The sequence below is a fragment of the Marmota monax genome, unplaced genomic scaffold (genome assembly GCF_021218885.2).
Source record: "Marmota monax isolate L192 unplaced genomic scaffold, Marmota_monax_Labrador192_F-V1.1 WCK01_AAM20220418_F8-fsc00125, whole genome shotgun sequence".
Lineage (NCBI taxonomy): Eukaryota > Metazoa > Chordata > Mammalia > Rodentia > Sciuridae > Marmota > Marmota monax.
Window position 1 is genome coordinate 4707929 of NW_026695235.1, and position 22878 is coordinate 4730806.

Consider the following 22878-nt stretch of genomic DNA (forward strand, 5'->3'; position numbering starts at 1 on the left):
CATTCCACACTCTCCCCACGTGTGTTCTGGGAGCAGGGAGGAGCAGTGCTGCCTCTGGGGGGAACTTGACCCCCAAGCTCACAATAGCATTAGAGAGAGGCAGCTGAGGGCACAGGGAAAAGTACACATCATTATGTCCAAGGTGTGGTCCAGATGCGCTCAGGAGCTAGAGCCCAAGAACACCTAATTCTTCTTTTCTGAAACCCCCAGGCATTGTGTGCCAAATAAGCAATATTTTGCATGAAATATAGGAGCTTCCGATATAAACTTTCAGACTGGGGAAAATGGATGCTTTATGTCTTCAGTTTCCTGTACTTGTGTGCTATTAAAGCGTCAATTTGCCCCCTGAATTTTAAATAGAGGAGTATGGAAAATGTCCACTATGAAATTCACTTTTCTGCTTCCTTAGTGAGGGCGGGACTTTGGAGGGCAACAGGGAATTCAACACAGGACCAACCCCCTGGGAGAATTACGATATAGCCCTAAACATATGCACGTTGGCAACCTGGCTTTTGGAGCGTGTTGAAAGTCAGGCTGCTGACTTGAAACCACGGCTACCCCAAGACTCCACGCTGGGACAGCTCACTAACTCTTAAACAGAGTTGAAAAGTACCCTGAATTATTTCATTATCATTTTTACATTTGTGAAAAAAAGTATTGATTGGAATTTCATTATATATGCAGAGTCACAGAAAGAATGAAAAAGTATAATAAAAATGAGTGAACGCCATTTGCTAAATTTTGCTTCATTACAAACACATTCCTGTAGTTTCCTGGGATGGCTGCTCATGAGGGTATTGCTAAATGTTATAATATTTTATGACAGATAATGAGACCAGCTTTCATTTTTCTCGTAGACTGAGAAGGCATGCGTGTCTCATTGATAACTGAAGTGGCTTTTTCAACACACCATTGTGATCTGTGGTGGTAAGTGAAATGTAGTAGATCATCTTCTATCAGAAAAAACCAATATGGCTAAATTGCTAACTTTTCTTGGCAAAAGTTAGGCAAAAGTGTATAAGGCATTTTCCAGGAATCAATAACTTGTTTGTCCATGTTTCTGACGTGGGCTTACTACTTTTCTTGACAGCAGAAAAACTAGGAAGGTGTGTACACAAATCACCAGCATGATGAGCAGTTGGGAAAAATCTATGTGAAATGATAACACTAAAGAGATCTCTGTGTGCTCACGAGTGTGTGTACAAAGTTGCAGGTCTCCTGAAAGAACAGATGGACTTCATACTCTCATTTTAAAAGGACACTTACATTTCAATAGATGTTTGCCGATGAACCTGACTCTAAATTTAAAAACATGGAATTTTTCCTTTATCACTGCAGTTATATGACTGGGGAGAAGAAACTGATCCATGTAGAGACAGCTCACCTTGCCTGTGCAACAGTTTAAACTCTAGGCTTCAGGGCCATTGGGGTTTTCAAGTGACAGTACTGAATGTGAATGTAATCCCTCACTCTTGCAAGTGAGATGTTACCCTGCCTGACAGCAAACCCAGCCTTCTTCCAGCTTGTGTAATTTGGGAAACTTTGTCCAATACTATATATCATTTACATATTACACATACAATATATAATGCAACAAAAAGCATGTAGTGATGTATAATATGTTTATTACAATATCCTATATATTACATATCCTATTATATATTACATATGTATGTTTATTACCCAATGTTCTATAAATGTAGACAGCCTCACTTCTCATATAGTGAAGCTAACAGAACAGCACAATGTGGTTGTATGGCAAAACAGGAAAAAGGCCAAGAAATCTATCACATTTTTATACGCGGGAAACAAAGTTCAGAGAGGTTATGCCATTTAATCCACCTCACACAGCCAGTTAGAGGAAGAGCACAGGCCTAAAAGACATGTCGCTCAATACCCTCAACATACACACTCACACTTGATGCTCCTAGAAACAGAAGTTTCTGTGGATCCAAAGTGAATCGAGATGAGCAGCACACAATGCTACTTAGATCTAGATGGCAGGGGTCTGGGCCCTTCAACTTCTGCCCTCCCCATCTGTATGATCTCACTTGCCAGCTTGGTTTGCAGGTATAATTAGGAGAGCCAGAGCTGGGGTTCACGGTGGCAGTGTGTCAGCATGCTTGAAGCAGGCGCTGCAATACCTGGAGATGCCAGCTTGGCGGGTCTGGAGTATTCGGGGGCCTGAGAATCAGCATTTCTAGTAAGATCCCAGGTGCTGCTGCTGCTGCCAAGCAGGGCACCTAGAAGCATGAGCTAGAGGGAGGGGCGGCTCCAACTGCGAGAGCTTCCCCAGTGCCTGTCTCTGACCTGCTTCTAATTGGCTGTGTGCTGGGAAATAAAAGGCCAATAACATTCATCTCTCAGGATCCTCAGGGGAATGGTCCCAGGACCCTGGTGGCTACCAAAATCCACAGACACTCAAGTCTCTTATTAAATGGCCACATATTTGCACATATGTACGCATCCTCCTGTGTACTTTAAGCTATCTCTGGACTATTTATAAAACCGAATATAATGTCAATGTCATATAAATAGTTGTTACATTGATTAGGGAATGATGACAACAAAAAGCCTTTACCTGTTCAGTACAGGTGCAATATTTGTTAATATTTTCAATTTGTGGTTGGTTGTTGAATCAGCAGATGCCGAAGCCACAAACACAGAGGGTTGGCTGTAGACCTCCACTGTGTTTAGACTAAGTGTCCCTGGGCACTGAGTGATGGCCTCATTTGGTGATAACTATTTGGTAAGGCTTTCCAATTTTTTTTTTAATTTTGATGTATGCACAGCAGCTTAAAGGGCCCATACTCTTCCCTTCTGGGTGGATGGTATGTAACTAACTGTCCTCTCCCAGTATAACTAGACAGATTCTTCTAGAGCCCAGATCTGACAATCAGGTGATCTGTAAGGTGAGCCTAGATTCTCGAATAGGAAGTTACCTCTGCCTCACCATCTGAGGGAGAACTTTAGGGAACGGCAGCAAGAGGTCACATGGAAACTTATACCATTCTAGAAATGTGGCATTAAGACCTGGAGCACTCTGAGGATCAGGATGTCAACACAGGTGCCATAATCCTCCTCCCATCCGGAGAAAAGACACGGCCCCAGGAGACATCACTGCCAGTCTGGCACACACGCCCTCTGCTCTGAGTCTGCATTTCCTCCAAACTTTGCTGTGGACGAGAGGAGTCTCCTCGTCACGAAGACTCCTTATCTGGAAGCCTGGAATTAAAGGACTAAGATGGATTACTCCAAGGGGCTCTAAAAGCATCCATAGCAATTACTCCTGCTGTGATTATCTACTCAACCGGTTCTCACTGAAGGCTCCAAGCACCCTCTTTCTTGAACAACTTAAGGTGACCTTGCCTATGACTTTCAAAAGCTCCTTTTTGTCTCTTGCAGGTAGATACCTGGCCTTTGGGAGCCAGTCCCCAGCATGGCTGTTGAGATGGTTCTCAGAGCTCCATCTCAGTCCCCACCAGGTGCTCCTATCTGGATTCCACTGGCAGGCCCTACCTTTCTGAGTGCTGGTGACTGGCAGCTTGGCACAGGGTGACCTAGGGACTTGTCCTCCCTCCCGAGCTGCTCTATCAGTGGCTTCTTGTACAGTGGCTGTTAGTGACGAGGAAACCCGTCTTCTTGGGTCCACTGCTCCCTCCCCTCAAGCCTCCATAGAGCCTTTCCTGCCTCCCTACTGAGCAGGACATGGTGTTCTCCTTTGCCTCTGCCCCCCTGCCCCTTTGTGGCCCCAGAGCTGAGTCCAGAGGGAAGGAGGTGGTAAACTCAACCTAAAGGAACTTGCCAGGGGCTGCAGCTGGGAAGAAAGAAAGCCACTCAGCTGAATCACACCCCAGCTCCCTCTTCCCTGCTCCTCGTAGGGTTAGAAAATAATGATGCTCTGGGGTCCCGAGGCCCTCACCTCCCATCAGTGGCGGGAGAACGTAAGTCCCCCTTCAGCTGCACTTTCTGTGCAGGGCTCCTGTCCTCCTTTCTCAGACTCGTCCTACCTTCCAGAGGTGGCTAAGTCACACCAAGTCAGTGGGGAGAAGTCTGCCAGGATGCCACCTCTTCTTAGGTAACAAACATTTTCTGCTTACTTGAGGGGCCCAGAGACACACGTCTTACTCCAGGAGAATCAGCACAGGGGATGGCGGTGCCTCTGTCTGCCAGGAGCTTTTGCCCCTTGCTGGGGGCATCATAAGTAAGTGCACAGAGTCCACCTGTGCATGGTGCCCCTGTTCCTGGGCCCAGACACTCTTCCTTCAGATGCCTGTGGCCTTGTGCCCCTCCTTCAGGCACTTTCCTAAAGGCCATCTTCTCAAGGGACCCCTGGACACCCTAAGTGGCCATGTCTCCCCATCCAGCCCTTTGGCTTTGGCTCTCTCTGAGTGCTTAGTGTCACTCATGGTGCTTGTGTCCCCCCCCCCCCAGACCACAAGGGACCAAAAGACAGGGATAGAGACATTCCTAGTGCCAAAGAAAACTTGGCACATAGTAGGCTCACTAAATGCTGACTGACGGCCTAACACAACAAATGGGTGCTCAGATCCTTCATGACTGGTGTGGCCAATTGTCTCCACTGACACATTAAACATAGCACACTACTCACCTCCATCACGTACACACACATACACAATCACATGCTTATATCACACACATACAAACCACACACATACACACACCATACACATATGTGAATACATGATAAACACACATACACATACAGGGCCCATACACACACATACACACATCACGTGTATACATGGACTCCTCCCACACACACACCATCTACTTCTATCACACACATAATAAGATACGTATCGCACACATGCACACATTACACACATCTAAACATCACATCCAGATACATGCACACAGAAATACACATACACATAGCATATGCACGTACACACCATATACTTATTTTACACACACACAAAGCACCCCACGATCGCCTCCATGACATGGGCTGATACAAAAGCTCAAGTGAAGTGCAACAGGACAGACGGAGGAGCCACCGTAAACGGGAGGCAGAGGCAGCCAAGTCCAAAGAAAGATGAAGAACCAGCGGCTTCAGGGGAAAGGTCGCACAGGGCCGGATCCCGCCTACCTCTCTGGGACCCGCCTCCAAGACTCAGGGAAGAAAACAGAACCCACACTTAGCTCTTGACTTCAAGGCTCAGAGTGACAGGCTGTGGCGTCTGCCGCCACTCACAGGACTCTGGAGGCCTGGGCCTACAGAAGCAGAATCAGCCTCTGCAGGCTCCCCTGCCCTTGGTCACCGCCTCCTTCTGTCTGTCTGGGACTAAGGAGGGAAGAGCAGCTTAGGGTGGAGCACTGCTCCACCACAGGTAGCCCTCTGTAGGTTGGAGAGGCAAGTTCCCCACAGCCCCAACCACAGGTTCATCAGCCTTCCCTCAAGACATTGTCTCAAGGACCCCTGCCACGTGTCATTAAAAAGTAACCCGAGTGGGGGCTGCCAGTGAGCTTGCTGTTTATCAGATAGCCCCCATCCTAGGGAGATGAAGGGGGACAGCCCCAGAGGGCAGTCTGAGATGCAGGGCAGGGCAGGGGAGGGCTTAGCGGGTGAGCAGGGACTCCTGCAAGGTGCCTGGAGTTCCCACCAGCTGTGGAGTTCAGGCCTTCAGCAGGCCAAGCCAAGCCCCGGTGGACAGGAGGCCTTGGGAGGAAACAAGCCCCCAAGCCTGCCAACTCCCCGTGCGTCAGAGTGTTTCCTGGCCGCCATTCTCTACCCAGACCTTCTCCCCTCCTGCAGGGTCTTGTCCCCCTCCTGTGTGAATAGCAGGGTGCTGAGCAGGTTTGGAAAGGACCTTTCAGGGCTGAGCAGTGCCCCAGTAAGTGCGGCCGAATGAATGAAGGAGTGAATGGAGGACGGCCCTTCTGTGGCCTAGGTTGCTCCAGGACGTGCTGGGTGCAGGGTGCACCCTCCTCTGTGCTTATAAAAAGGGGCCAGGAAAGTCCCTCCTATTCCTCAGAGCTCTGCCCACGCGGCCCCAGGGCCTTTCCCAGCAGCAGGGGAGGGCACCTGATTCTCCCTCTCCCTCCTGTCACAAATGCCAACTGAAGTTCTAGACTGGCCGAAAGAAGAGCCTGGCCGGCACCGGGGCCTGACTAGCCAGAAAGCCAGAGTTACGAGTTGTTTTTATAGACTATTAGCCCTGCCTCCCACGTCCAGAGGAAGGGCTTTCAGGCTGTTTGGGGGATGACAGTTCCACTCAGGCCTCAGGCAGCCTTTTTTCCACGGCTGTCTGCGGAGGCCTGGGGGAGGGCGACAGAAAAGGCCACGGGAATCTCAGCTACCACTCCCCTGACAGGCCAGTGGCTACATGCCTGGACTCCACAGCAGGGTGAGGAGAACGGTCCCACCGTCTGCCAGTGATGCTGGGAGGGAAAGTTCTGTCTTCCAAGACACAAGTGCCCCTATTCTCCCTGGTAACCACATCTGAGTCACTTATGGAACTGAAGGGGGAGAAGACCTGGTGACTTCCCTAGCAAAACTCAGCGATTGATTCTCCCTTCAAATCCTTTTCAGATCTGAAAGCTGCAAGACCTTGCCCCTGGCCCATTGTTACCCTGGGACTCGGCCCAAGGAGGCTGGCCTTGGGGGACCAGACTCCCCACGCCCTCTGCTACCTCGGCAGTAGGGAACCCTTTGCCTTTTGACAAATGTTTTGAACTTTCCTGTCAGCTCCCTGCACAGTCACTCTTCTGTGTGACCACGCTGGTGTGTCAACACAGAATCAGCTCTGGAGAGCTCTATATTAAAGGGCCGCAGACCTCACTGTCTTTTCCCAGCCTAAGGGGGCCCCGCCCCACTCTCTTCCATCTCTTCCCCACCCCCAATTTTTTATTTTCATTTTTTTTTTTTAAAGCCACTTCTGCTTCCTTCGTTTTTTTGCAGCTGCAGCGAGAGATATAGTAAAGCTACTGTATAGGATTTTGAAAGGAGGGCCGCTGAGAGCTTTCCAAGCTCCATACAAGCCGGTTATTCTCTGGCTTGTTTTCTTTGGCTTCGGGTTAGCAGCACAGAATGAGTCAAACAGTATTAACTTTCAATAGGGAAGTGGTGTGGTCAACCAGAGCTGTTTGCGGCTAGATTGTGAAGATAGGTAGGGCAGGTAATGAAGAACAGCCCATAATACTGCTCAGAGAAGGAGGGAGGCAGCCTCGTCAGAAACACTCAAACAATTAAGTCAACAGAACTCACACCATCTTTTCAGTTGGCTGAGGAATTCACACTACGGTCTGTGGCTGGGACAATTGAACACTTTGTAGGTTTAAGGATGTCTTTTTTTTTTTTTTTCCTTTTAATGTTGCCAAAGTCATGGGAAATCTAGTTAGGAAGATTTCCCCTACGTTGGCATGTCACTCTTCCTGGACCTTTGTTCATCTCTTCCTCAGCTTGGGGTGTACACTGATGGACTCTCCCTCCCTCCCAACACCTGCCCCGGCCCCAGTCATCATCTCACTCTCCCAATTTGGTGCTCTGATTACAGCGGGTCACAGCTCTCCTTCTGGAAGGTAGAAGATGATGCTTTGAAGGCAATTGCTCTCACAGACATCAAAACATACTTTTAGGAAATGAAAAGAACCTTGAAAATCGCTAAACCCCTCTTCCTCTCCTGCAGATGAGGAAATGGAGTTTCTGAGAGGAGATGGGACCCGCTGAGCTTCCTGGAGGAGGCGGGGCCAGAGTCCAGGACTGGGCTCTCTTGGGCAGCTCCCTTGCCAGGGCTCAGGATTCCTTTTAGAGCTCAACTCCAAGAACAACCCAACCCTTAAGACTCAAATTTCTGTAGTTCCCAGTTCTTTCTCCCTGCACGAGGTACCTATTTATTTTGAGACTGGCTGAGTTACCCAAGGAATAGAATGGGTCTCTCTGATCCTAGGGGTGACTAGCATGTCAGCAAATGAACAGGACAGCAATCTGGCCCGTGGAGCTTTGGAAGAGTCTCACCTCCAAGCAGTTGCAGTTTTTAAAACTGGCACCAAGTCTCAGGGGTGTAGCATTTCACCACCCTGAAAGCTAACCCAGATATCTCCAGAAAGCACCATGTATAAAGAGCCATGGGAGAACTCAAGGGTTAAGGCCCAAGGAGCCAGCAAGTTGCCATGTGGTCTACCCCATTTCCCTTCTGTTCCCAAGTGGCTGTTTCACTCTATTTGAGTGTTTCATAGAAAGTACATGGAATAATAGAGTTGTAAAAAATCATATTTGGTCTTGTCAAAGAACATACATTCAGATAAAACTCAACTCTCAATTGTTGGTCAAGGTTCCTTCCTCCGTTTCTCACATTTTTAAAGAGTATATAGATGTAGGCAGGCCAAGGAAATTAAAAGATATTCTAATGAAAAAAGGTAAAATTTCTGAAAACTATGGATTCATAGTGATGGACGATCTATATTTCCCTATTTTTTCTCTATAATTTTCTTCTCATCAGTCCTGAAAGATACAAGATGATATCTATCTTCGAGAAACTAATAATTATCATATTTAAGATCCCTAAAATTTCTGTGTAAAACATGCAGAATGGTAATAGTAGCTTTGTATTACTATTTTCTAGTACATTGCTATTACCTAGCTGAAAGATTATTTAAACCACACTTTGACATAATCTGTCTCAATTTCTGCAAAACAATCTATGCAGTGGGCAGAGTTCATATCATTATTTTATCTTATAGACACACACACACATACACACATGCACACACACGCACACACGCACACACACACACACTCCAGAAGCTTAATTGAGGGATAACAGGAATCAGCTAGATGCTAGGACCTTGGCAGCAACATGGGTGCTTACTGTTCAGTTAAGAAATGCAGTTGGGCCAGGTGATGCATGCCTATAATCCAAATGACCCAGGAGGCTGACCTGGGCAACTTAGTGAGACCCTGTCTCAATTAAAATATAAAGAACTGAGGGTATGGCTCAGTCGTAGAGCATCCCTGGGTTCAATCCCCCATACAGGGGGGGAAAAAAGGAGCTACAATTTGATTAAACTTTTCATGTTTGGAAAAAGATCATGTCTCCTTCTCTGAAGCAGAACAATAGGTTACCCCAGTTGTGCTTCAATAACAAGGAATGAATTTGTTAAAGTAGGTCCAGTTTTCAGTATTTGGAGTTTCCAATAGATAGAGTGAAAGGAAAGAGAGAGGGGGGGAGAGAGAGGAGAGAGAGAGAGAGAGAGAGAGAGAGAGAGAGAGAGAGAGAGAGAGAGAGAGAAAACCCTTATTATACTATGTCCCAAGGGCCCAATTTGTGGGGATTCTTTTTCTCTTTTAAATAACTTGGCAATGGCAAAACTTTGACCCCTACTTGGGCAGGATTCCACTGGATTCCCTGGTAAGGGCTGTGGGACCAGGGAAAAGGAGCTGCCTATGTCCCTGGCATGTGCTTGAATGATGACAATTAATATTTAAGGGGCAAGTCTGTGCCTAGCACATGTCCTTATAGGTATTACTTCATCTTCATTCAATCTGCACAAGAATCCCCAGATAGGAATCCCATCTTCCTGGGTTCATATTTGCAGAGCTGACTTGGGGAGGTCGGTCTGGTTATGATGGAGAGGTGGTCCTCAGCTGCTGCAGGTCCAGGTGGCCCCTCAGTTTCTTAATTAGTCCTCACATTCCCTCAGGGCAGATATCAGGAAGCCCATTCTACAGATGAAGAAACTGAGATGTGCAGCCCGTAAGCAGCAGGGATCAGACCTGAGAGCTAGGTTGTCAGGTTCTGATCTCCTCTCTCTGAAGCTCCATGGGGTTCCCCTCTGAGGTGCTGAGCTAGGCCTGCAAGTCAGGTCAGGCAAGAGTGAAAGATGTTGCTCCTTAGTTCTTAAAAAGGAGTGAATTAGAAATACCATAAAACCACTCAAAGGTAAGAGAAAATAAGATGCCAGGAACAAATCCAAAAAGGGCCATAAATTTATACAGTACTTAAGAACTGACTGACTTCAAATGTTTACTTTTTATCTCAAATGACCAGAAGATGACTTATAAGCCATGGTGAACAAAAACAAAAGCAAAAATCAGGAAAGCACATAAAATATCCAATGTTTGCCAGTTCAGTATAGGAAAGTACGCGGAAAGATTTCAATAACAGCAAGAGCTTTAGTCAATACTTGCTTTAATGGAACCTGAGTGTACGTAAGTCATGGAAGCACCAAATTAATGCATTGCCATTAACTGGCTTTATAGGGGTCTAGGGAGTTGCAGATTAATTCCACTGTGTTGCTTTAAAAAAGGCAAACAGAAAAGAATAATGCTTCGGGTACTGAAGTCCTTTCCCTTCTTTTTTTTCCCTCTCCCCCCACCCCTTCTATCTTGGCTTTTACCTTTGGAAGTAAATCTGGAATATTTGCTATAGACTGGAGTGAACATTCCCAGTGATGCCGCATAGCTGATGTGTAGAACTTGATCAAAATCATACTATGAAAAAGGCATTTCCTGTCCCACTAGATGTGTGTTGCCGTGTGACTGACAAGCCAGCTTAGCACACACGAGCAGGTGACACCTGATGATTCCCTTCCCTGATGCAACATTTCAAACTTTCACAGCCAAAAGCAAACCTCCTGAAAGAATGGTTTTTGTTTGTTTGGTACTATTTATTTGAACCCAGGGGCACTTAACCACTGGTTTACAACCCCAGCCCTTTTTGAGACAGGGTCTCACTAAGTTGCTTTTGGGCCTCTCTAAGCTGCTGAGACTGGCTTTAAACTTGAAATCCTCCTGCCCTCAGCCTCCCAAGTCACTGGGATTATAGGTGTGCACCACTGAGTCCCGCCAAAGAATTTTTTTATAGGAAACACATAGAAAGAACAGGGGAACTCAAAAATTGCAAATTAGCTCAGATGAACTTAAACACAGATAAGGATGTAGGTTCACCTTATTTAAGTAAAGCTTCTGGAGTGTGTGTGTGTGTGTGTGTGTGCGCGCGTGCACACGCGCATGGACAGTAATGGTAGAGCTCTAAAGAGACCCAGTGGATCAACTCCTTACTAAGGTCTTTCATAGCTAGCTGGCTTATAAGAAAAAATACAAGCCTTGGGGAAAACTTTAAAATATTTTCAAAATGGAAAATGCAAAGTGTCTAGGGGATGAACCAAATTCAAAACTCCATCCAAAAGCAGAGAAGCAGACACATATGCTATGAAGCTGTGACTGCCAATCACAATCCATCAGCAAGCTGTGGGTCCACCCACCTCTACACAGTAAAGGAGCCTGCCCACCCCTGGAGGGATGGGACCCAGAGGTCACAGGCAGCAGACACAGCTGCTGTGCATGAAAGAAAGGGGCTGCAGCATGTGCATTGCTTTAGGAACCCAAAGGGTGGCTAACCGTGTTTCTATGCCTGCACAGCTTAGCCGTGTGTGGCTGGAGGTCTCAGGCACGGTGGGAAGACGCGCTGCACTGGCCTAGCACAGTTGCCCCTCCGTGTCTGTGAGTGCGGCATCTGTGGATTCAACCAATTTGGACTGAAAATATTTGGGGGGCGGGGAATCACATCTGTATTGAACATGTGCAGACTTTTTTTCCTTCTCATTATTCCCTAAGCAATACAGCATCACGTCTATTTAGATAGCACTGACATTGTTAAGGCTCTATAATAATCTGGATATAAATGGAGCAGACCAGGAGAGTGTAAGAAGGTTCTTACACTTTACACTCTAGTATGTGTTATATGCACATACTAGGCCATTTATATAAGGAACTCCAGCATCCTCGGATTTCGGCATCTGGATGGGTTCTGGAATCCATCCTGAGGTCACCAGGGGAGGACCTCCCTAAGAACCCTGCGTTTGCATGCAGCAGTGAGGAAGGAAGGCTTCTCCAGCAGGATCATATGCATATGGAAAAGGATTCACATGTTTGATTTCAAATACCCACTTTTGATGCTACTCAGACATGATTTTTCCCCTGAATTCTTCACAAAGTGCCACATCTGGGGGCAAGTCTATTTTACCCATTAGGGACTTAGAAATAGTACCCAGAGAGTTTCAAGGGCCCATATATACACAAGAAAAGAAATCTTACTGGGTCTAAATACAAAACAAAAAATAAAACAAAAAAAATAAGATTTATAAATGTTTAATTAAATGTTAAAAAATACAACATTGTAGCAACTTCACACATTTTTAAATCTAGGATTCATAGATCTTTTTTTGTTTAGAGTTTTCTCATTTCCAAAAGGATTCTAAGACTAAACATAAACAACAGCTGACCTCTTCTGAACACTTATGGTGTGCCAGATAGGGCTGTAGGCAGCCCACAGAGGCTGTGGCCTTGAGCTTCTCAGCCTCAAGACATTATGGCCACCGTCACTGTTGTACAAAGGCTCGGTTGGACCAGATCTCACCCGGAGCTGGCCCCCCAGAGTCAGCAAGTGAGAACACGGGAATCTCAACCCCTGGTCATAATCCCTTGTTGGTGGAGAAATCAGGGCCACAGGAAATTAAATGAATGACTCTTGCCAGAAAATTTCAAAAACAAATCACAAAGCCCTTTCAAAAATGTACAGCAAAAAGTGATACCTGAGGTACGGCGTGGGTGTGTTGGGGTTTGCCTGATGTGACGCAGGTTGACACTGCTCAGGGAAGAGGGCTTAGAGGCTGTGCCCTGAAAGGGGCCCAGTTTGTGGGAATCCATGACTATTTTGTTGACAATATTTTGTTACCCCTTTTGAGAACTAATTTAGAGATTATCTCGTCCCATTGCCTGGTTTGACCAAAGAGGAAAAAGAGGACTAAAGTACTTAAGATAATTGCCTAAGTTCACACCCACAGGTCTGGTGGCGCCATGTGAAAACCCAGGTCCCCGGGGTTCAGCATCCAGAAATATTTTTAAGCATTTTAAGATTAAGGAACGGAAGCCTAAACGTAGACAGGATTTTTTTTTCTTTTTCTTTTAACACATCATAATAAATTCTAACATGGACTGCAATGTTAGCTTAGATCTCAACTTCCCTGGTCTGCCATTCAAAGTATGATATAGTTTTCCCATGATCAGGTGGAAAGAATGGAAACTGGTATCACAGGAATGGTTCACGTTTCATTTCACATCTTCTTTCTCCGCTCTCTGCCTGCACTATAGACTGAGAGGGCACCTAGAGCATTTCTTTGGGTTCTTCCTGGGACCTGGAAGGAATTGTTTTTCTTCCTTCTCATAATAATACAAATGTCACCTAAAATAATCTTGGTGGCTTCTGTATAAGATGAGTGGTCCCCAAACTACTGGGGGCAGAAACAGATTCCCTTCAGGGTCTTCTCACAGATCCATTTGCCCCTGGGGTCCTTTCAGACCTCCACAGGAATCAAACTCTTTTTTGGTCCAATTTGATACCACCAAAAGAATGAACAGGAAGAGATCCTAAAATTCGTGGGAAACACTTAGGCATGATTATTATTAATGTCTTGAAAACTGCTTTTGCTGAGCCTTCAGGTAGTTGGGGAGCTAGCACAGTAGAAACTGAAGTACCAGGGCAAGGTCCCCCAGAAACCTTTCAGAGTGGGTGGAGGGAGGGGAGCAGGCCCAGCTGGTTCCTCCTCAGGGACCCTCCGTCCTTCTCCTACTTCATATTTAGGAGACAGGGATGAAGAAGTATTTCCTTTTTCCTTGGTGGATCAAGATCTCATCTAGAAAGAACTGATGTCCAAATCTGATTGAAGAAGGAGTGAGCAGACCCCCGTTCACACCCAGGAGACTCCCGGTGAGCGGTGCAGGTGTGAATCCTGAGATGGCAGGATGAACCCGCCGGACACTTTGATAACCAGCTGGAAGCAGAGAGCGGACGGGCTCTCTGTGCTGGCAGGACGGCGTGCACACGCGTGCCTTCCACCAAGCCCTGCGCTAAAGGGAGAAGGCGGCCCTGCTGGTCATGTGCCTTGCCTTCTTCTTTCCAGGGTGCCCACCGCAGGGTCCATGCTATGTGCTGCTCTGGGTTAGGTCCCCACTAATGCGCGTCCCCAAGCAGAGCTAGGTGACATGCAGCATCAACCAGCACATGTGACCACGGTGGCAGCGTCTGTGTGTTAGGGGCTCCTCTGGGGTGCATGTCACTCCAGCCCCACCTGGAAGAAGACACCAATTCCTTCCTCACAAAGTAAAAACTGCAAAGTGGCAGGGTTCTATATCCGTGAAGAAAACCGTATGTGAACCAGACCTGTATTGGCAGGTCTAATAAAAAACACAGGAATTACCACACAGTGAAGCTCAAGAAATAATCCGCACAGTCCTTCAGGACGATCAAGGGCATCTGTGGATTCCAGAGTCTGCACTTCTCAGTTTCGTTTCTGGCTTATTAGTTGGACCTCAGCAAGGTCCTCAATTTCTTTCTGTTTTAATTTCCTTATCTATTCTTCCAAAGATTCCACACATCGATATGCATGGAGTACTCTGAACAGTGTTGGGCAAATAATTAACACTGTCTAATATTAGCTGTTATTGTAACTGATTTTATTTTTGAGAGAAAATAATATTTGGAAGAAGTACTGTATGTTACCCAATCACGAGAACAGTCCATAAACACACTCGCCCCACAGTTTTCTGCCTGTCTCTAGTGTTTTAAGTCCATAGCCACTTCACAACACACTCGGCATCTCTAAAGATCCTACTTCACGGGCAGGTAGATGCAGAATGACACAGATAATAGGTTTGCCATTTCCTTTTCAAGTCAGAGATTATGTGCACGATATCATCTCAGTAAAGTACTTAAAAACGTCACTGGACAGCACGGGGCTAAGACCTATTTTAATGAAAACTCTCTATAACAAAAGACTAATCAGCAAGATGGACACTCTGGAAAGTTCTCCAAAGTTTTAAGGAATGGCTCCGCCTTGCTATCTGTTCGCGTGACTCTCAAGAGCTCCCACAGAGCGCAGTCACTGTGAAGGTCTCCTTTACCCCAGGGTGTAGGTACCCCCAGAAATGGCCAGTGCTTGCTTCAGTGACCTCTTGAGAGTTTCAATAATGTTTCTCAGTGTTCCAGATGTAACAGATATCTGACCAGACAGGTGACGGCTGCCCAGACCACACCAGGGTGGCCCCCTGCGGGCCCCTCGGCGCCCCAATCATTCGCTCTCCTTAACCTCCCCCCAGCGGAACATCTCCTCCATCTCAGGGAACCACACCATGCGTTCAGATTATTTGTGAAATACCTGCAGAGAATGTCCTCTGGCCTCTCATCACGAACACAGAGTCACTAACTGCAGACTCGGCAGAGAAAGCTGAAGCTTTCCCACTGGATCCCAGAAATAGGAAGACTACAGAAAATTACTCTTCTATATCCTCTTCCTGAAAAACCCTTTTGCTGTATCTTTTGTGCTTAACTTATCTGTCCATACATTAATGAGGCCCCGAGAGTCCCACCCACCCACGGGAAACTCCTCTTATAAGAACCCGTTAGCTGATGGTGCTTTTTCTCCATAATAAATTCAGTTTTTCAATAATTACTCATTTCTATATTGCTCTGAGATGTGGGGGGAAAAATCCCATGGAATGCGTTGAAAACATGTTTTGGACTTATTCAGTGGCAGACCAGTTACTGTAAAAAAACAAGTCACCACGTGAAATGGAAACCACTTCCAATTTTCTTTGGAATACACCTTGTACTACAGCGTCACCACCGAAAACCATGCGAGGGGAGGGACGCATCTAGTCACCCAGCAGTGTGTCCAACAGATTGACTGTGCGCCCTTCTCCATGCTTTGTCCTTGACTCAGTTACCTGGATGGCAGGTGAGCAAGGGGAGCCTTCCCTTGGGACTTTTGCACAAACCCTGCAAACTGAAGGCTCTGAGGCTACCTTTCTAGACAACCTCAGGTCCAGGACCAATTGAAAATTCATATTAGCCACTTGCTCAGTTCAAGGGTGAGGATGCCAGGATCAGGGGCATTCCTAAGAGATGATATGCGAACCAGATGCAGTGGCACATGCCTGTATCCCATTGGCCCGGGAGGCTGAAGCAAGAGGGATCGTGAGTTCAAAGCCAGCCTCAGCAAAAGCTAGGTGCTAAGCAACTCAGTGAGACCCTGTATCTAAATAAAATACAAAATAGGGCTGGGGATGTGGCTCAGTGGTTGGGGTGCTCCGAATTCAATCCCTAGTACCACCATCCCCCCTGCAAAAAAAAAAAAAAAAGAGAGAGAAAGATGATGTCTGAGACTGTCCTGGGGATGTGGAATGAACCCGAGGACTGATGGCTAAGAGTCCAAGGTTAGTGTCAGGGCTCCTGTTCTAATTCTGACTCAGCACCATTTCTTTTAGGCTGAGGCTGATCACAGCATTTCTCTGGGGCTGCATGCCCTTAGCTTTGAGTGTTTATCTTGGTGGCTCCCTAACATCCCTTCTAGCTCCCAGAGTCTGTGATTTCGAGGAACAAGAGAACTTTGCAACACTATTCAACCTGGTGCATGATGGCAAGGCTGTTCTGCTAGAATGGCACAGAATTCACACTCATCATCCTGGAGGAGATGGAGTGGTCTTAGTAATCCAGAGACCTGACACCAACTCAGGCTCCAAGGCTCACGCAGGGTCCTCCCTGCCCATTACATTCAAAGCCACTGTGAGTGGAACTCCATCCAAGAAGCAGCCCCCTCCCTGAATCAAGATGTTCAACCAGGAAGCACAAGAGGCTCATGAGAACCAGCAGACAGCCAGCCGGCTCTGGCTCTACAGGGCACAGAGAAAAGTCAGTGTCTCCCAAGTTGCCCTGGGAGTCTGTTTGCATTTGGCTTTTTTAATAGAACTCTCATGTGAAATTTGAGCCTGTCTACCTGGGGCTAAAACATCTCTTTATATCTTACTTATCCTTATTTCCACCCATTTAATTTTTCTCTAGACCCCAAATTCCATTTGGCAGGAAAGACTGTGCACAAATTGGTGCCTCTCTGGAGCAGATCTCTTCTGCCTGTTCAAACGGCCCTTCTCCTACACTGTCCTTAAGTTATAAAACAGCAGGGGCTGCGTAAACTGTAATGCAGGCGGCCCGTTACAATACGGAGATGTATTTTTCCCTTCTGACTGCCAATTCTTAAAAGTCGGAGCAGCCACTCTCTGTTTGCTGAAGTTGAACGACTTCATCAGGTCTTTGCAGGAAATGTAACAGGAAATGCTGGCAGTGGGGTAAAACCAGCCTTTTTATGCATGAGAGAGTAACAGGCGTAGAGGGCACATCAGGGGTTCCCAGTGCGAGTGCCTAGACCAGGCCAGCATCAGCGGGTCCACAGCCCCTGAATGGCCTTCCTGAGTCTGCTCACCGCAGTTTCCTCCAGCCCCACTCCTTGCCTGCTGCAGGCCTGCTTCCTCTGTGGTCCTCTGTGGACAGCCTGGCCCTTTGGTGTTGTCACATGTAATGCAGGGTCCCTATTGGTCTTCAGCTAGCCACTCCTACTCTGGAAACCTGGGACGTGCCACAGTGGTTCCTGGGTTGTGTGACAACTATATGGTCCCCCAACTTTGGTCTGCTGTTTACATACACAGTGGAATCAGGGGTGTTGTCAGCCCTAGGGTTCCCCGAGTCTGGGCAAGGCCAGGCAGACTCTATGGGCTTCAAGAGAAAGGCCAAGAGACCCTCCAGGGAAAACAGAGGTCAGAAGTGGAGGGGAGGGGACCTGTGCTGGAGCCGGGGGCCGTCCCTGGGGGCTGGGCTCTCTGCAGGCTCCACCACTCAGGACAGGGGAAGGAGGGGTTAGGCAGGGGAATGGTCTAACGGGGCATGGGGTGTGGCCAGGACTGCAGGGAAGGCCACCACACTGCGGTGGTCCCCCCAGGGGGCTGTGAAGGGCTAGAGCAGAGAAGCCCCTCTGGGGTCCCTTGTATTTCCCAAGCCCTTTCTCTGCACCAGGCACATCATTTCATGTGCTCTGACAAAGGCACGCTCACTCTCCTCCCCATTTTGCAGATGAGGAAACAGGTTCAGAGAGGCTCTGAGACCTGCCGAAGGCAGAAGCACTTCACCCCGGAGCCCAGACTCTCAACCATTCTGCCCACCCCCCCGGCCTCCTGCATCGCAGCCTCTGGGGACAGGAGGCAGTCCCACTTCTCGATATCCCCAACTCTGAGAAGAGGGTATTAATGTCACGCCAGGGACCTGGTATGGCTTGGGACGTGCAGGGGCTGAGCCAGGGCTCCAGTCGGCCCACAGACACAGACCCATGGCCTAGTCTTAGGTCCTGGGGCAGGGTGTGGCTCGGGAAGAGAGTGTTACTCTGTGTTTACTCAAAGATAGTCATTAAGTCACTGTGAAGAAATCTTTTCTGCAGACTAAACAACCCCACTCCTTTTTTAAAAGCTTTCCTCACAGGAGCTATTTTTTGGTACCATCTTCTATATTTACTGGTTTCCCCCAGGCACTCCTCTACCCTCCTATTCTCTATTTTAAACAATCCTGTAGTGGGATTTTCATCTATGCCAGAAAAAAGAAGAGGCTCATTTTCAGAGTTTTCATCTTTGGCTTTAACAAATTAATGAAAACTGGCATGGATGGTGGTCAGTCCCTTTGGTCTACTTTGACCCTCAGGTCTTTTTTTTTTTTTTTTGGTCTACCCTGTACCTGACCAATCTTCTATTCATTGTTTGTTTCTGATAATACTGAACTTCACTTACTGTTGAGGAACTTGTCCTTAGTCTCATTCAGCTCTAAAATGGTTCCAACGTGCACTTGAGTCAGCTAAATTTCCTTTTGACCTCTAAAAGCATGATTCAAAAACAGCCCAGTGCCCAGAGACAACATCAGAAGTGAATGTGTTGACCATGAAATTCCTTCTCTCTGCAGGGCCCTGACATCTCCCTGGGTGGTGAAGCCACAGACTGTGAGACACAGTGGGTTCCTGAATGTACCAGGCCAGAGAGTGTACCGACCCCAAGGGGGCCCACTTACTTCGGGGTTCTCGGGGTCCATCCACTGTGATTTTGATGGCTCTGTGGTAGGTGGCTACTTGCGGTGGGTTTGTGAACACGGTGATGGTCAGAGTGAAGCTCTTCCCTGTTGGGACACAAAACAGAATGAAAAGAATGAGGGGGTGGCCCGAATACGTCTGTGGGGTAACTGATGATTCATTAATGCTCTCCAGCTCTCGAGGGGAGAGGCGGGCGCTTCAGGCCAGGCTAGGGTCCCCAGGCGGGTCTGCTTTGCTGTGTCTGGGATGCACACCTCTGGTATCGGTCCAGGTGCAGCTACAGGACTTTCCGTTGCTCACCAGCCAGCAAACAGGCTCCAGGGTGAGGCTCCAGGGATCACAGGGTCGGACTGGCAGCTCTCCGTCCCTGTCCCTCATCTCCACCCATCGCCCGCCCCAATTATTTATAAAATCAGGGCGAAGAGGAACAGAAGGAACTGCATCTTTCCCTCTTTTTGCACATCTCAGGATTAGAAAAGACAGAATTTCTAAATCTGAGGATATGCTCAGTTAGAATTACTCGGTCTTTTTAGATATTAATTGCTGGTTGGCTTTAGATATTATTTGTAAATACCCAAAGTTATCAGGGACACTCATGGGATTGTCTAGAATGAAATTCATGGCCAGCAAATGAGCTTAAGGATACGTAACCGACAGACCAAGGAGCAGTAAGCACTAGCTTAGATACACAGGTGGACAGCCTTGCACACGCTTTACCTGCGCTTAGGAAAGGTGAGCGCACCTTCACTGCCTGTGTTTAAACACAGTTCTTCCCGGACAAGTGACGTGGGGGATGGATTCTGGGTGTGAACTCTGCTGGACCTATGGCAAGTCCTCAGGCCTACACAGCTTTGGGCCTCAGTGTGCTTGCCTGGAAGGTGGGTACACAAAACTTCTACCTTCTAGGGTTCCAGGGAGGACGAAGGAGCTCATGTCAGCCAAACCATGAAAACAGAGACCGTTACAGGCGTTCAGAGGTGTGTGTGTGTGTGTGTGTGTGTTGTGTGTCTTCTCTGTTGCCCAGAGTCTAACATTTGAACCCATATCTAAGTGCAGTTCTTTAGTTAGCACAATTTCTCTTAATCGTGCAGCAGAAACAGGACCCAAAATAAATGAAAGGAAAACAAGCCATGCCCATCCCCCAAGTCATGCATCATTTTAAAACTCCGCTCATCTTCCTCCCTGACGTTAGGAAGTGGGGATATTTCCAGTTGTCACGCTTGTTTCCATAGAAGGGGAGGCCACGGAAAACTGCTCCAGGGCCACCGCGAGCCAGGGACCCCTCAGGAGGCGCCTCCACCTAACGTTCCCCAAGGACATGGATCCACCTCCTGACCCCGCACGTGAGGTGGGAGGATGGCACCTGTTTTGCCTCAAAAGACCCTGTGGGCCACCGCAAGGTGGCCAGGAGACGCTGTCCCCCCTGGCCCCAGCTGCTTCTCCTTTGGGAGAGTCCTGTCGAGCTTTAGAGCCTCGCCACCATCAGACAGATGTGACGGGTGACACTCCAGATGGTGTCCTGCCCTGGCATCCAGCAGCTCTGGAGGAACAGAGGGCAGAGGCTCTGGTGGGCCGGCCAGGGGGCGCAGGATGGCGGTGGCACGGAGGCCCCTCGCTTGGTCGCTGCTGGCTGAAAAGACATCAGGGGGCAGCAGCGGCACCCCCGCGACCCCCTACTGGGGAAGACTCTTCCTCCAGGCCCCATGGTCAGTCTGTCCCTCCTCATCAAGAACCCATGAACTTCACAACTATATCATCAAGATGCACTCTCAGAGCCAGCTTCTAGAATCTTCCCCATTGTAGGGCCCGAGGGGTCTCTGTCACCCTGCCACATGCCCAGCCACTCAGGAGTGGCTGCTTGAGAACCCCTGCCTTTGGAGACCGCTGGCACTGGCTGCCAGCGCTCCAGGTGGCCTCCCCTGCGGAGGGCAGTGTGCTCTGCGGTGTTTCGACAGCTTATAAGCCCTCTCCCCTTCCTTTACCCAGGGCCTGGCTCCTCGAGGACAGGGACCACGCACGCTGTGTACCCGGCAGGCGCCACTCCAAGAGAACTGGGAAAGGGGGGTGTGGGAGGGGCTGCCAGGGAGAGGGATGGGGCACCAGCAATGGCAGTGACACTTCCCAGTCCTGAGAAGGCCTCGGGTGCTGGAGGGAGACGGGGCAGTCGGCTCCCTCCGGGAGGCCGGGCGCCTGCCCAGCCCATCCCAGCTCCCCAGATCTCAGCTCCCCGACCTGCTGAGCCAGGAGGCTGGGGGGCGCCATGTGACATGCAGACGTCACACTCTCCAATCGCCACCCAGAGGCCCCAGACACGGCGACTGCTTCCTCTGTCACCGATGGCGCTGGCACTTCACAGGCTTCCTAAAAACGCCGAGTCCATTCCCCAGGGCTGCCATGATGAGCTGCCACAAACGGGTGGCTTAAAACCACCTGTGCGTATGGCCCACAGCTCTGGGGGCCCGTGGAAAGCCACGGCGTGGGCAGGGCCGCGCACCCCTCCAAGGCGCTGGGGGACCTTCCTGCCTCCTCCTGGCTGCTGGTGGCTGCCAGCACTGCTTGGCAATCCCTGCTCCCCTTCACGTGGCTGTGGCCCATCTCCCTCTCCTGGTCAGGACGGCAGTCATGGACTTGGGGCCTGCCCAGGCCAGCACACCTCACCTGAACTGGATGACGCCTGTGAAGTCACTGTTTCTAAATGAGACTATTTTGAGATTGCAGGCAGATGTGAATTTTTAGGGACGCTGTTCAACACAGCAGCAACTGTCCTAAGGGTTCGTTTTGCCCTCTGCACAGTCTTGCTCCTACCCTGGTCCTCCCATGGCTGTCCTATCCACGATTTCCTAAATGACATCAAAGAACGTGCTCATCACATTGGCATTTTTAGGTCTGGGTAGAGCTTACAACTTTTCAACACTCGCCCATAAAGCATTTTATTTGGTATTCACAATAACCTCGTGAAATAAACAAGATAGACTTTACTACCTTTAATTAACAGATAGCCAAGCTAAGACTCAGAGAAGTTAGGTAATTTTCTCAAATTCACACAGCTCCTACATAGAGCAGAGTCCCCAAGATTTACTCTCACTGTTCTTTGTGTTATTGTTGCCGTTGTCATAAATCTCCAATTGCAAACCAGGACAAGGAATCCAAACTCATGGTACTCTACCGCTGTTCCAAAAATGGAGGATTGTTCCTGTGACTAATGTACATAAACTGTCCTGTGAACCTGGAAGACTGTGAACCTGGGTTAGGGTTGAAAAGCAGGTTCTTTGGGGCTGCATTTGGGCTTCCAGCTGCTGAGCCCTTCTGAGGAGCCCTGGGTAGCCGCGGACCAGCCTCCCGAGGAGGGACATTCAACCAAAGTGGGGGTCTGCCAAATCACTGCTCGCCATCCTAAGTCTCACATTCTGTGCCGCCATCCTAAGTGCAGTCACAGGGAGTCCGCCCAGCAAGGCTGCCGCGTGGATCCTCTCTGCGAGGGGTCTGGTCCACCCAGCAGGTGACCTGTAGTCCTCGGCACCACGGCCTCTGTCTGCAGCTGAGTAGGTACGAGGACATCTGCTCATTATCTCGCAGACGGGGTGACTGTCTTCTCACAGGCGACTGGTGTTTCTCTGGGGTGAAAGCCCTGCCTTCCTCTTCCTGTGTCTTCCTGGGGCCAGACCCCGCATGCCCTTGACAATGGGCTCCAGGTAGCCACTGGGCATGGCTGCCCGAAGCCCGTGCTCCGCCCACCGGCCCCCGGCTGCCGAGATGCAGCCCTTCTTGGCCAGCACCTGCAGAAGTGGGCGCTGCCCCCCCGGAGCACACCTGTCATTAGCCAAATTCCCTCATTAAAGCGACCTGCGGGCCTGGTATTTCAAGTGCGTGGGTGTGGGCAGCGAGAGACTCTCAAGTGTTTTTCTCAGCAAGTTGCAGCCAGAATAGCAAGAAGTCTAAGGGCGGCAGAGGCCAGGC

The 22878-nt window shown here is 48.7% G+C and overlaps 1 protein-coding gene across 5 annotated transcripts in view; it reads right to left on the bottom strand.

The window, feature by feature from the left end:
• Nucleotides 1–22878, bottom strand: part of Runx1 (RUNX family transcription factor 1) — a 228483-nt gene that overhangs the window by 44735 nt on the left and 160870 nt on the right. For all 5 annotated transcript variants that reach the window (XM_046439090.2, XM_046439087.2, XM_046439089.2 and 2 more), the window contains one exon: nucleotides 18903–19007. In XM_046439090.2, the coding sequence (XP_046295046.1) occupies nucleotides 18903–19007 (105 nt within the window). The remainder of the gene's footprint in view (nucleotides 1–18902; nucleotides 19008–22878) is intronic.